At 39.0% G+C, this 15512-nt stretch overlaps 1 protein-coding gene across 10 annotated transcripts in view; it reads right to left on the bottom strand.

Annotated features, from left to right (window-relative positions):
• Positions 1–289: 289 nt before the first annotated feature.
• PCNX1 (pecanex 1) overlaps positions 290–15512 on the bottom strand; it is an 88023-nt gene continuing 72800 nt past the window's right edge. For all 10 annotated transcript variants that reach the window (XM_063398694.1, XM_063398688.1, XM_063398692.1 and 7 more), the window contains 6 exons: positions 14953–15183; positions 14316–14590; positions 12372–12613; positions 10864–11300; positions 9385–9525; positions 290–5973 (listed from right to left, as the gene is read on the bottom strand). In XM_063398694.1, the coding sequence (XP_063254764.1) occupies positions 5833–5973; positions 9385–9525; positions 10864–11300; positions 12372–12613; positions 14316–14590; positions 14953–15183 (1467 nt within the window). In that variant the 3' untranslated portion in view covers positions 290–5832. The remainder of the gene's footprint in view (positions 5974–9384; positions 9526–10863; positions 11301–12371; positions 12614–14315; positions 14591–14952; positions 15184–15512) is intronic.

Here is a 15512-nt window from a genome sequence, read left to right on the forward strand (position 1 = left end):
GAGAAGGGAAATCACTGATAGAGAAAATGCTTCAACCAAGACAAAACATTTTAACTGTAGAAGAGAGGGCATGTGGCACTTATTTATGCAAAAGCATAAAAACAGGGATGATGCTGGCAGTAAAATAGGAATAGTTGAGGGTATTCTTTGCATAGCTACAAAAGAATTTTTAAACAAGAGAATCCTTCATTAAAGGATGATTTCAGTAAACTTAAAGAAGTCCTTACAGGAAATCTGTGAGAATGACATCTTAAGAGAATGTAATTGTGCAATAAATGACAACAAGTGAAAAAAGTTTTTTTTTTATTTCTCAGTGTTTCTCCACTGTCAATACTGTCCTTTTGCTGCAACATGTTGCAAAAAAACTCTCTGCCTTTTCCATTTTAAACAGCTACAATATTTACAGGCTGTTTCCAATAACACACGCAGACACATACACACTCACAGACACGCAGGTACGTATATCCCTATCCCTGGCAAGGTAACCATTTGCTGGTAGAGGCAGTATGTATTTTCATTGTCCATTAAAAACCAAAGCAATCCTCTTGTTTATGCTCTACTCCCCTCTCCATTCCCTAACCAGCAGCTACTGTCCAGCTTTCAGGGGCATCTGTGTAAGACGTTACATACTCAGCTATTTGATTGCCATCTTTCAAAGTTGTGGCTTAAGTGTACTGGGCTTATCTATTCAAAACATACCAGAAGTCATAAAAATTGCTCATATTCAAATGTTCATGACCAAGTGATGCAGGTATACTCCCAAAATCTTTTGGGGCAGCCATCTTAATCACCTTTTTAGAACTATGCATATCATGCTGGGGTGAAACAAGTCACATGCTTTACCTTCCACCAAGGTGTTATGTACCCACTTTTTTACTAAGGCACCAGGAATTACCAGTATAATTTCTGAAAGAGTCCAGTGCCACTGAATGTACTGCATCAGAATATCAAATAGCAAGCCAGACAAGAAAAGAATAGATGCCTATATAATAGGTATAAAATTCCTTAATAAAATTAAGTACATAAAACCTGTGGTGGTAAAACCCCAAATCCAATATAAGTTGAATAATATTGTTAATGGTAAGAAATACAATTTATCCAGCTCCATTTCGTAAATGGAGAGTTCTGTAATTGAGAAAGGTCTTTAAAGCAGTGTCTTTGTTATAGATGCTCCTAGATTGCATGGTGGTGTGTGCATTATCAGAGAAAGCTGAATCAATCATAAGGCATCTCTTGCCCCCCTTGCCCAAATCCAGACAAAGCTTTATGGACCTGTGCCACAAGTCTTCATCTGTCATCTCACCAGTCATCCAGGCTTCTCAAAGAGTTCTTCAGTTCCCAAAGGCATTTTGGCCATGGGATGATAACTGGTGATAACTACACTCTTGACTGGAGAACTGACATCACCACTCAAACATGCCAGATGTCCCAGGCAAAGTGGCTGTAGGACCATTCAGCCTACATGGAATTACCTTAAGAAATAACCATCACCATCATCTTCCCCAAACTCTGAAACCATTTCACACATGCTGGATCATGAGAGAGATCCCCAAAATCCAGCACTAGTACTATCCACTGCAAGTAGAACAAAAGTCTAGGTGTCATCAGTGGTGTCACATACACAGTTCTAGGTTTTTGGGTTTTTAAATTGGAACAATTCAAAAGATTTCACAGAGAAATGAAATGGGAAAAGATTTTAAAACATCATGTAATAGCCATTTTTACAAATGAACATTATCTGATTCATGGGGTTTTCAAGCTCTTTTCTGCAATTGTCTTAGGGAAAAGTCCTTACAGATGTACACACAGATACCACCTCCAAAGAAATCTGAGAGAAAAAATAGATTGGGATCTACCTGGAAGCTACAACAGTAGGACTTAACCGGAATGTTCTTATGGCAAGAGAACATCACAATGCAAGGGGACAGAGTAAAAGCAAACATCTGTAAGGAAAAAGTCTAGAAAGAGCTAAAAAATGCTGCTCTATGGTAAGGTTCAATTTGGACTGACAACTAATTTGAAAATACTCATCTTTTCCACCCTTACAACAGCAGAAAAATATTACGCATCAAGACAAAGGCCAAGAAAATAAAGCAAAAGAAAATAATTTCCATCTAGAACAGAGGTTTCCACAGACAGGTCTACCCTGGGGGGACATGTGCTCACATGACCAAGAGGCCAGTGGCACCCTGGCCTGTGTGGCCAGTAGGACCAGGGCAGTGGTTCTCCCCCTGTACTCAGCACTGGGGAAGCCCCACCTTGAGTGCTGTGTCCCATTTTGGAACCCCTCATTCAGGAAGGACACTGAGATGTTCAAATTTGTCCAGACAAGGGCAACAAGGCTGGTGAAGGGTCTGGAGCACAAATCCTAGGAGGAGGCTGAGGGAGCTGGGGTTGTTCAGAAAAGAGGAGGCTCGGGGAGACTTTATCACTCTCCACAACTCCCTGAAAGGAGGGTGTAGCCAGGTGGGGATTGGTCTCTTCTCCCAGGTAGTGCCAGGACAAGAGGACCCAGTCTTAAGCTGTGCCATGGGAAGTTTAGGCTGGACATTAGGAAAAAATTCTTCACATAAATGGTGACTGGGCATTGGAATGGGCTGCCCAGGGAGGTGGTGGAGTCACCATCCCTGGAGGTATTCAAGAAAAGACTGGATGTGGCACTTCGTACCATGGTCTAGTAGCTGACAAAGTGGTGTTCAGTCATAGGTTGGACTCTATGATCTCCAAGGTCTTTTTCAACCTAAGTTAATTCTGTGTGATTCTGAGTTAGAAGAAAAACATTTTTTGTCACTTGCACCCTGGAAACCAAAGAGAAACTCTGTACAAGCCAACATACAATCATATGAATCTTAACAAGTTCAGGAGAAACTTGAAAGAGTTAATTTTTCAAAGCCTTATGGAAGAGTGAAATTTCAACTAGGTGGCTTCCATTGAGAAGATCTGGAATAGGTATAAGCACTGTGTGAATGGCTTCACAACAGATGTTAGCAGAGTACCTGAAAGAAGTGTTAACCTCTTAGCTGTCCACATTAAAATCCATCTCCTGAAGGCAGCACATCAAAAGCCTTACATTTTATAAAAAATAGAAATATTCATCTGTTTTCTTTGTCCTAAAAAAAGTCTCTCTCTCTTCCCCTATCTGCTGTTTTCCAATCTAATTCCAGGCAGATACATATATGCACTAAAATTTCCACATCAAGAAGCCATTAATTTCTATCATGTTTTTTACCAGCAATGGACATTGTCCTACCTCGCCCCAAAGAGAGTGAGAAATTGTTCAGTCAGGGTTAACATACTGAAAGTTGTTTCAGTCAGCTTTAAACAAAACAAAAAAAACCCCACAAAGAAACAAACACACACACACACACAAAAAACCCCACAAAAAAAGCACCCAAAAAACCCAAAACATAACAAAACAAACAAAACCCCAAAAATCCCAAAACCAAAATCAAACAAAAAACAAAACAAAACAAACAAAAAAAGAAGGGCAAAAAACCTAAGCTATATATATTTGGGTTTTCCATCATTTCTTTACCTCAAGGCTTCAGTCCAAGGGTAAAAAAAAAAAGACCAACCCTGTACAGCTAATGTCAAATAGGGGCTTATTTTCAAACAAGCTTCTCCCTTTTAAATGAAGCAATTTTCCAAGCAATACAGAAAACCTGGAAGGTTAATTAATTAAAGGGGTATTTACCTGTAAGGAAGGATAGAATAAAAGCTCAACTAAAAGGCCTTCAATTAAAAACTTACACGTTTTTTTCATTCCTGATAGCAGCATTTCCAGACAGCTACAGAAATTTCATCTACTATACTACATTTTCACATATGCAGGAGATTAATTCAACTACTCTATAATGTGATACATATGATAAATAATTTTGCTGTTCCACATAGTTTCAAGGGTGGGAGATCTGTGCATTTATACCATGATTAAATGGGACTGTGTACAAACAAAGTGAATAGTAATATACAACTTTTAGATGCACAGCATTTTGAGGACAAGTTTGCATAGTCTATTATGCAAGCAAGGTCTCAGTATCGCTCACTGGGAACAGTAACTGGAATTGAGTAGCTACCAGGCACTGACTCTTTCATGGCTAGATGGAATACAGTGACTTGAACTGGAATACCAGTGTTTCTTAGGTAGCTGTTTCTTCCTTTTTTCTTATCCCATGTAATTTCACTCTTACATTAGGTACATAATGGACAATGTTTCTCTGATGTCAGAGAATTAATTATAATAACCTCTGTGGTATATCATAAGTCTCTCCTAGTTACAACACATACAAAGAAGTGGAAGGTGACTGGGAAGAAGATGGCTGCTCCCAAAAGCTAGAACTGGACGCAAATTCCCCACAGAGTCCTATATAATTACAGGTCAGAACAGGAAACAATCACAACAGGTACAATTCTTTCTTACGGATTAAGAAAAGTGAGTCATAGGAACTGCAAGTCAAAACCAAACCAGTTTCCCTCTCACACTCCCATGATAGTTCTGAGTTACTTGTTTCCCTGAATACACACTTTTAAAAAAATACAATAAAACCTAGGATATGTAACACATGAATAATTCAACTTCACAGTTATAAATACTCAAATTACACTTACATAGAATATATAATCACAGAAAATAAAATTCAAGTCATAGAAAAGAATGAAGACTAAAGGGAAAGAAAAGGCAAGGTGGTAAAAGTGATACAAGTTTAGGGCTGTGCCTTCTATAAAAGATCATTAAAAGCAGAAGTCAAGTTTTGTTGGATTATTTTCTTGTTTTGTCTGGGGAGTTGTTGCTGTTTTTTCTTTTAAAATTGGATAGAATTAAAAAAAACCTTCAAGCATCCATTAAGTAATCATGGACCTGCACCTCCCACTACAAAACTAAAACCACCGTGTTTGCCGTATAGAGCCAATGAAACAACACAGCCAGCTCTGGGTGTAAAGAAGCAAAGGACCCATGGCTAGTGAAGGGAAGACAGATAGAAAGTCAGATTGAGGCCCACTTTAAAGCTAGACGTGTTGTACAGGCTTGAGGTACCACTGCCACCACAGTAAAGTCTCATGTAGTACAGGGATACTCAGGTGCTTTTCTACACATTTGTTATTTTACCATTTATTGTGAAGAGGATGCAGCAAATGCACTTGTACGAAATACAGAACATAGAACCAAACCCATGGCACAGCCCTTACCATCAACATGTATATGGAGAGGGAGGGGATTAATCCCAAAGGCAATTTAAATAATGGTATTTTATATACTTATATTTATATATATAAATAAATGTTCTCAGCAATCTCAGGGTTGTTTTTAGTGCATTGCTGTAAAAAAATTAGTGCAGTTCTCATTAATGTTTAGCTCATAAGGAATAAGAATCTATACATCTGTTCAGTCTCTTCTTGCCACACCTGAAACCCTTACACTGTTTCACCAAACTGAAGGTTTGTAGTCAATTTCATTAAAATAAGGTGGATGAATTCCACGCACTCTGTGACAAGACATGGCAATTTTTGGCAAAACAATTAGAAAAATATGAGGTGCTCTGATCTTAGAACCGAAAAGTTTGTTGATTTAAAGCATTACGCAATGCATAACAAAATTTATAAACAAAAGATATGTCTCAACAAATCTATCCTTCATGCAAGTGTTTCTTCAGCAGCTAACAACTTAAAAAATTTCTTACACTTGTTTATTTGGGGGAAAGGGACTTAGACAAATCTGTGTTTCAAGTCCTTTCCTAAAACCGGACCAAAGTTTCATGTCCTGGGAGCTGCTTCTTCTGGACCCTTCTCTCTTCTGAACCATTGGAGAAGGGGAAGTTTCAGTCTCAAAGAGAGTTACACTTCAGCCCCAAGTTCAAGGACTCCAGTTTCAACAACAGCAACATATTTATCTTCAATTTGAACCAGCAGGATTGTTTTATCTATATGTGACCGACTACTTGGATCTCTGCTGCAAGGCACCCAGCGGTGAATCACCTGGAGGGAAAAAAAAACAAAACAAAGTATAATAAAATGTAAACTCCACAGGGAGAGCTATCATATCAAAGTTGTGGCTGATAACTCAAGACCCTTACAGGGCCAAAGGAGCAAAAATAAAGGTGCTACACTCACTCAGTTGCCCATTTCTCAATGACAGCACAACTCACAGATAAGCTGCACATGGAAGTCTTGCTGAAGATCTGCAGCTTAAAATGACATTTAGTTCTTTTACAACCATGAGAGCAGCCGGTCTGATTTAGATTTGAGTAGGAACAAGCAACTTGACCCAAATCAGAACCAAACAGTTCATCCAAAGTGAGTAGCAACTGAAAAAAGTGCACACATAGAGATTTGGGATATTTTGGTGCTTGATTTGTAATAATCTTAAAATATCTCAGTGGTGTGCAGCCCAGAACCACAGTTTATGAGACGTCAGGAACAAACTACTGTCACTTGCAAGTTAAAGCTCTTGCCCTGATTTTGTTACCTATGCACTGTGAATTCAAGGTTGGTCTTCTAAATCAAGTTATTCAAAGATAATTTTACATTAAAAATATTACAAGGAAGGAGTTCAGAAACAGTGCTACAAATTCTTGTACCATACTCTCTTGGATCTACAGAATTCAGGTACTTTGATCTGCTACTTCCCAGGATCCTGCCTGATACTGACTGCCAGGAGATCCCTTTCTCATACCTTGTATGTCTCTGTTCATCTGCCTCCTTAAAAACACACCCTTAACTTCTGGGTGCCCCAAAGGAACCATAAGGATGCTCTATTAACATGGGTATAGGTATCATCAGCTTCAAAGAAATAGAATTATCTAAAATTTTCCAACTGTGGAAAAAGAACCCTTAATTCAAGACAAAGTAAGTCAAAAAGCAAGTAAAACCAATTTTTACAAATTCCACAGCAGTAAAGTTTTCAGGAGTCCTTAAGTTATAAAGGGAAAACATGTCAGAAAACCATAATCTTCCAAGATCAAATCCAAGAGATTCACTTAATCTTCAATATATACAGCTGGCAATTTCTCTTAACACTGGACATTCAGCTTTGTCCACTGCAATAGCTCTATGCTGCAAAGACACAGGGAGAGCATTCAGCCAGGGAAGCATGGCATCTTTAGTCCCTCTTTGATGCAATAGGGTGATATTTAAGCACCTGTTCAAGTCTAACTTCGAAGAGCGTCCATATAGTTTTTATGCTGCTGTATGGAATGAGACCAGGAATATCCTGTCCCCAGACACACCTTTTCCAATGAAGTCCCAAGTACTACATCCTTGTTGTCCAATTTAACACTTTGCCTTTGAGATAGCTACAGGCATCAAGATCATGGCTCCTTAAAAACTGTATATGCAGAGAGTTGTACACAGATTGAAACCCGTCACTGCCATATTGCCACACTGAGTTTTACCATGCCTTCTATTATGACTGGCATTTGTTTGGTACGTGCAGAATGTTGTCACTAGGTAGTCAAGAGGTGGTGAGAATCTCTAGGAGGAAAAGGGTTCTTCTACACCCCAGTACAATGTATCATAGAAAGATAATGCTTGGCATACCCTCTCAAAACCTGGAAAAAGTAGCTACATTCCAAAGAGAATTGCCAAATGTAATTTCCTTGAAAAAACTTTGTAATGTCTTTCTGCCTTATATACACATTGCACTGCATACTTATCAAGATAAAAAGCTAAGTTAGGAAAAATGCTTTTTTGTACATAGCAGCAAAGTTTTAAACTACTGAGTGCTGAACTTCATACTGACAGCAGACATGAGGTAAACTGCTTAATGAGCAGCAACTCAGCAGGTAAGAATAATTTCTGCCTATTTGCAGAAAGGACCACAGCCACAGGATCAGAAGGGGAAGACTGTCCTAAGAGCTTTACTGTTACTAGTATGTTTAACCACAGGCAGCTGAAGCAGGCAATGGAAACTATGTCATCAAGTTAAATCCTTTCCTCCTAATCACACAGAGGATAATCTGGTGCTTTCCCCCCTTTCTTGTTAGGTTAAAAGATGCTCTTCTGAAAAAAACTGCCTATATGCTGTACCAAAAATAGACGAGAAGCATTCCGAACAACAGCTTACTCTGACCTTTAAATCGTCTTGTTTTAATATTTCTAATAGCATCAATCACTGTACATATCAGCGTGCTGCAAGTCACAAAACACACTCACAAACTCCTGAAAAACACTGTCCAGTGATACCAGGCAAGAGGACAGTATAAACTTTTACATTCACCATCTTTACCAAATTCTTGATCTGTAACAGTATGTCTAAACTCAACATAACTGAGAATGTTTACAACAGCATTCTACTCACGGGTGCTACCTACAACATAACCCTACTGTCCTAAGTGTTCTGTCAACTCTGGGAGATTCCTGCCATGAATAATTGTGTTTCAAGGCCCTTTTCTTCATATAGATGCAACAGCAAGGTAGACACAGCGTACATTGTGTATATCTCCTTTTCTTACCTGAAGTTTGCACATATATCCACAATGATGTGGACTTTCAAATGGCAAAATCTATCCCTAAAAGCAATTTATAAATAATGCCTTCAACTGAGGTAAACAGTCAAAGAAATTTCTTCAAAACCTCTCTATTCCAAATGAAAATACAGATTTATTGATGAACAAATGCAGACACCGTCAGTGACTCTTTCCTCTATCACTGAAAGAATACTGGAGCATCTTTACAGACATCAAGATCTTAAAAAAAAAAAAGTACATCACAGTAAAAATCAAAAAGCTTCAAAGACCACACTAGGTTTTTTGCTCATAAAAGAAGCCTAAATTGGGAGATAAGTTTTCTAGCCAATGCAGGGCGTTTTTGTAAACCGCAGATGTAACATCCACAGGGAAAAGAGAGACAGAATTTCAAGTCATGGGTTTTCACAAATTTTAGTTAGAACAGATTTCCTTCTTAAAGGAAAATAAACACCTATCATGTATCTATTACATGATAAAGAGACATCTAAAGACAATCTTATTTGGCTCGATTTTGATCAGAATAATTTAAATCCAAATACTGTTAATCCTTCAATTAAGGACTTGTTAGTAAATTGAGCTTCTTTATTTGTTCAGGGATTGACAGTTTAAAGAAAGGAAAATGAATGTTGGATGATCGAGAGCAATGCCTGAGAGATCATGACAAGCTGAAAGAAGGCAAGAGAGGGGTGGTGGTTGACAACATTTGAAACATCATCCTGCATCTTTTGCACAGAGTTGCAGAAATATCTCTGCCTCAGATTAGGATTCTAGACCTGCTCTTCCAGCAACAGTGACTTTGAGGACAGCTGCTGATCTAACTTACCCACTACATCAATCTTTGCATTGACATATAGGCAGACTGCCACAGAATCAAGACACTGCCTTTTTTAAGGTTAGCTTGTCAATTTTGAGCAAAACTTACATGGCCTTCCATGCCTTCCTGAGGACTCCAGTCTTTCCAGCTGTTTCTTCCAGCTTTTAGCCGTATCACCTCATCCGGCCACTGCAGCTCTTTCCTTTTTGACACGTTGATCCCTTCCAGTACTTGACTGGGATCCATTAACTATAAGTAGGAATTGAGTTTTGACTGTTAGTTCAGCCAAAATTTAAAAGAAACAGATAAACTGTAACCTTTGGTGTAATTCCAGATAAACTGACTTTAACCCACTGAAATTTATTTCTGACCAATTTCAAGGTTGAAAACTTGAGCTCCAGGCCCAAACAGCACTGAATTTGGAAAAGATGCTGTGGTTTCAGACACAGATGACAATTGCCAGTTTACTGAAGCAACAGCTCTAGTTCCCTTCCCCACTTCTTTCAGTTATACTAGCTCATGGCAGGTTGGGGAGCTGGTGCAACAAAAGCATTGGCAGCACAGTCTAGTAGCAGGGAAAAGTTAAGTGATGATGAGCTGTTAAAATTGGCCCATTATTTCTTACAGAATATCTAAAGAAACTTGGAGAATTCATTGTTAGGCAGAAGTATTTATCTGCTAGCATGGTTAGTTGAGACCCACCCTGTGTTTTGAAGTAAACTGGCCTTTCCACAAGGCAAGCAGGAGAAAACTACTGAAAAATTCTTCCTATTTAAAGACAGAGAGAACTCCATAATATCCATTATCCAAGGGCACATATCCACTTTATCCTCCTCACACAGAGGAATTAGTAAGCAGCTTCATAAAAGGGCCCTTGCCTGCAAACAAAAGCTACTAAACACAGACCTGAAAAATTAATTTAACTTTGCCCACTATAATGCAATTTCCTAAGAATTACTCTAAACTGAGGCGGTATCAGCAATGAAATCATGTTTACTATGATCTAACCTCTTAAATACTCTTCCTGAGGTTTCCCACAAGTATAATGCCAAAGACATGTATGTAGGGCTAATAAAAGCTAAGAAAGCAAGAATACACATTCCTGGATTTTCACAAAACAAGCAAGGCTGCCATGATTAACTCAGTCAATAGTGAAATGTTTGCTGTTCAGTAAACCCTGAAGTGGATATAACCAAAGAATACATATATATGAAAGTGAAAACAAGTATTTTTACACTTATTTTGGGGAAAATCTAATTGGCTTCAAAGAAAAAAAACTTTCTACCCTACAAATGAAGCTATTTAGCTTTCCCTGCTGTAATTTATAAAAGGTAAACTAAATATGAAATGGAACTGAGTTCTACTGACACTGTCAGAGCTGCACTACAGCAAAACATAAAATGTAAACAAGGAACACACAGGAAGGCTGCTTGTCCAGAAAACCTTTTCTTTACATTAATTCTCCAAACATAACTGCACAGAAACTGTATTTTTGTATTTTTAAGTAGCGATTTCTACAACATACAATAGAACAACTAATAAAAGCACATGGAAACACAAGTTAACTTGTTCTTCTAGACTATTCACCTGGATTCTGTAAATAACGTCATCCTTTTTGGCTTGCATTTGATTTGCAGGGCTTGCACTGCCACCTGACTGAGTTTCAGCTGCATTGCTCCCTCCTTCAGTCCCTAGAAAGCCCACGAGGGCATGCTGCTTGCAGGCTGGGATGCTTTGGCTGGAGCTGCTGGAAGAGGGCAGTCCGTGCTGCACGCTGACCCCAGTCTGGCCAGTGGGTTCCATCTGGTTCACCATGGACAGGCGGGACTGGATGGACGAGGGGAGGTTCCGGAGGGAGATCTGGCTGGTGGAAGAGCGCCGGCAAGGCACGAAGCCTGTCGTGGATGTGCGGAGAGATGAGTGACGGCTGCCGTAGCAATAGGATGAATGGCTAGCTACTGAGGCACGGGCAGGGGAATGTCTGACAAGGCTGGACTGCACAGAGTGAGAGCTGTGACTGGTGCCTGAAAGCAAAAGATACGGAGTCAGCAAAGTTTGATAAAGCCTCCCACACAATAGACTGCCAACACACAAACGTTTTAGTGCACAGGTATACAAAACTGACTGGTCTAACCAACACCATCAGAAACGGATGTATCGCAGATGATCTCTGCTGCATCTCACACAGCAGAATATTTCAATACATTCCCTTCATCTTATCTCAGGATTTCACATTCTGTTCAATTCACAATCCCTATCAGAAAAGTACCTTGAAAAAGGCTTCAGTCCTGCACTTTCTGCATTAACAATTTCTTACTTAGTATTAGCACTTCAGTTTACCATAATTAAGGCAGTATCAGAGGTACAGATGCCCATGTTTCAAAATACTGACTGTTCTTTCTTAATATGCTTGATTACACATTCACATTTGGGTCAGAAAATTTGTTAGAACAAAAGCTCCTTTAAAACAAGTTCAAATTTAATACACTTAAAGTGAAAAATAGAAATTGCAGTTCATGAGCATTGGTGTAATTGCTTTTCCTATACTAAATATTTGCAGATACCTCTCCTCAGTGGATAGACCTAATTATGTTAATTCATCTACATACATCTGTATTTTCTTTTGTGAGTAATGGCAATGTTTTAAAGACTTCTTCTCAGCTGTAGTGTTTTTTGCCTCCTTAACTACAGCTCACTGTGGACCCTTGGATAGATTCAGCTAGAATACTGGGCAAATAAGAGAACTCGTTTCACTGTATAAATAAGAAACATAAACATTGCCAAAAAACGATCAGTTCAGCATTTGCAAACAATACAACAGAAGTGAAAAGATCCAGTCTATGGAAACCTGTTATAAAAAATTATTTAATCTATTTTGTCAGTGCAACTATACCCCTATTTATCAGATCTGATTGGGAACCTTGTATTGCATAGAACAGTACTGTAGTTTGAGATGAAACCAGCAGCTCTTAACACAACATAAAATCATGTCACTTCTGTTTGCTTTTTCTTTTAACTCAGGCCAAAGAGCTGAAAAGCCTGTTCTGGCTATAGGACTGAACTTGTGTGAAGTTGTTTCTTTGTTTTAACTTTACCCAGAGTGGAGGGATGAGTTGGTGGATGAGCTGCAGGAAAAGTTGTGGGATGAGCTGCAACAGGAGGGTGCTGTACTGCTCCAGGTCCCTGCCCTGTAGGTGCATTCCCTCCTCCTTGTGACATGCTGCTCTGTGACTCATTGATAGTTGCATTGTTACTTGTGCAAGAAGTTCCACCTCCAGCATCTGAATCTTCAATATTTCCACCACTATTGCAGCCAGCTCCACAGCCTTTCCTTAGTCTGGAAACATAATGCAAGTGATACAGTTAAGGCACCTCCTAATCACTAGGATTCCTAAGAAATGCTTCATGACAAGCAAAAGGCTTTACTCAGCACAATCCACAGCACTTTCTAAAATCAATTAAAATTTGACTTTATTTTCTCAGAATATGTTTTGCAAACATAAACACTGCTGTCTAAGAGATTGCAATTTTCTTCATGACAGCTATTCAGTAACAGTTATTTATGACAAGTCAAGTGTTCATATAAATTAGCTTTTTAAAAATTATGCCACCTCTGAAGAACAACAAAGTGATAACATTCCAACTCAAACGCTCACAGACTATCCTGGTTATTTTGGAACAATTTTGTAAAACTTACACTACTTCATGCACTAGTCACGTGTAATTGTTACACTGCAAACTTTGTCTACACAAACTAGCAAGGAAAGAATGTTTCCTGGATTTTTAATGTATTTGGTTTCTGTTATCTTCAGTAACGCACTCACAATTGTTTGAAGCACATACTGAACATTCAGACAGTAGGTTAGCCACCGTTTTCCAGTATACATTACATTACAGTATACACTGTTTTCCAGTATACATAACCACACAGTTTGTTCATCCCATTGTTTACACTAATGAACTTGAAATGGACACAAAAAACACAGCACATTTCCTCCTCCCCTCAATTCATACTTTTCCTTTTTCTTTTCTGTCACACTCAAGTACACTGAGCACTCCCTTCCAATTTTTTTTTATCCCAGGACACAGCACCCTGAAGCACAAACACCTTGGATTCAAACAGTGTTGTGTGTCACGCTTTCACCTGTTATTCCATGAAGCTGGACAAGCTGATGGCAATAGGAAACAACCACAGACTACAGTAAATGTGGCATTTTTGGCACTCTGGGTGAAGCACCATGTTCTGTTCTGATATGCTGTAGATGTCTAAGATAAATACAACCATCAGAACAGCTATAGGACAGTTCAGACCGTGGCACCAGCTCCTGGAACTACTGAGAATTGGGATGCACATTTCTGAATGCCACACAGCTGTCACTGTTGCTTTTGCAGCCACAGTCAGAGGGCCAGAAGTGAAGTAAAAGTTCTCACGGCCTATAAAACACAGCACAGCCAGAGTTTGTATGGGATTACCCAGGGGGTCACATGGAGAAATAATTTTATCATTCCAGTTACTCGATCTGGAGCTAACATAGAGCATTATATAACATATAAGCACTTGTGAGATTTTGAACAACAGCTAAAGCTTGCGTAACTATGTATGAGCATGCCCTAAAACATTAATATAGGCACTTCCATGCTAAACATCTGCCAGACAGGAATCCTGCCAAACAGCCCTGATTCTGTAAAGATGGTATTATAGAGTGAAAAAGCCATCATACTGAAAAATACAGCACAGAAGTTACACTGTCTCTCATTATCAGATCCAACATTAGATTTGAAGTTGCAGTTCCTGCATCTAGACTTTGTCCTCTTTCCTCTGAGCTCTCATTTACGTAGTTTGTGGTGTATTACTCAGCCTTGAAGATTAATCCTGTACCAAAGCAGTTGCCATATGTTACTGATGTGCCTAAAATAAAACTCAGGCTTTATTTTAATGTGATTGAATATTATAAATTATGCTGTGTTGGGCCCTATGCAAGACTAGTTAATGGAATATGAGTGCATAAACACATACTGATGAGAACCCCTGAGCTCACCTGTGCCATGTAGACACTATGAAGTTTCTGATGTTTCCTAAGCTGATGGCTCCCCCAAGAATGTCCTTTAGCTGTTCATGACTATCTGAATAGGAAGTAGTCAAAGGTGAGACATAGATTGGGTATCCAATTGGCTGGTCACAAGAGGAGTTGATCATGTTCCTCAGAGCTTGTTTAGCATTTTGGATACTTCCTCTTTCTGGATTACGATTACGCAGGAAGACAAGCTCCTGCTGTTGTCCTGCCCACAGGCCACGCACACACTCCTTATTGACCTGCAAAAGCCAAGAAGAGAGGCTGTGTCACAAAGTGAAGCAATGAGAGTATGTGGTGACTGCTGTGTTATACCAAAGCCTTTGTGAGCACATGCAGTATTGCACTGCAGAACTGGAGCCCTCACATGCAGCTCTTTTACAGGTTGAACTTAGGGACACAGGCTGCAACAGTGAGGATAAACAAATGTAAGAATGAGATGAGAAATAACATTTTAAGTGAGAAGGAAGTGATATTCTGTTACAATACTTGCAGTGTATGAGAAGAACCAGTCCTACTAATAACAAACCAGTAAAGATTTCAGTTGAGGCAGCAGTTTGGTATAGTTATTGCTGTCCCATTGTGGAATGTACACAAAGCTTACCTTAATGACCCTGAAGCTGAGATAGCGCTTATTGAGCATAATGATTTTGTACTCGTTGGTGCCATCATCCATCACGTGACGCAGAGCAAGGAGGGACGGAGAGTTGGAAAGAACTGCGCTCCGCCAAGCAGGGTCCCCTTCATGAGCTATCACTAGATTTTCTTCATGGGTTGTTATAGCTTCATAAAGGACAGAAGGATCATCATATTCATCTGGAGAAGTGAAGTGATCCTGTTTCCAGTAACACACGTTCAATAAGGTATGATTAACATTTCAGATGGAATTACATATAAAAAAGAACATTTCCCACCTCAAAGTTTTGAAATGATCAGTGCATTACACAAAGTTAGCTACCAAAAGTATCAAACACCTACTTTAGAACACTGTTAAAGATGACTTCCCTCCACAACAGATTGGTCCTGTTTGCTTGGTTTTGCTTCTTTTTTAACTTAAAACCAAATAATTGGAAGGATCTGCCTATCACTGATTCAAGTAAATTTCTAGGTGAATTTTACATTAGATTTATATGTATTTAAACAGTTGGCAGAAGCTTTTTAGTT

Source organism: Prinia subflava, chromosome 5 (assembly GCF_021018805.1).
Source record: "Prinia subflava isolate CZ2003 ecotype Zambia chromosome 5, Cam_Psub_1.2, whole genome shotgun sequence".
NCBI classification, from domain to species: domain Eukaryota; kingdom Metazoa; phylum Chordata; class Aves; order Passeriformes; family Cisticolidae; genus Prinia; species Prinia subflava.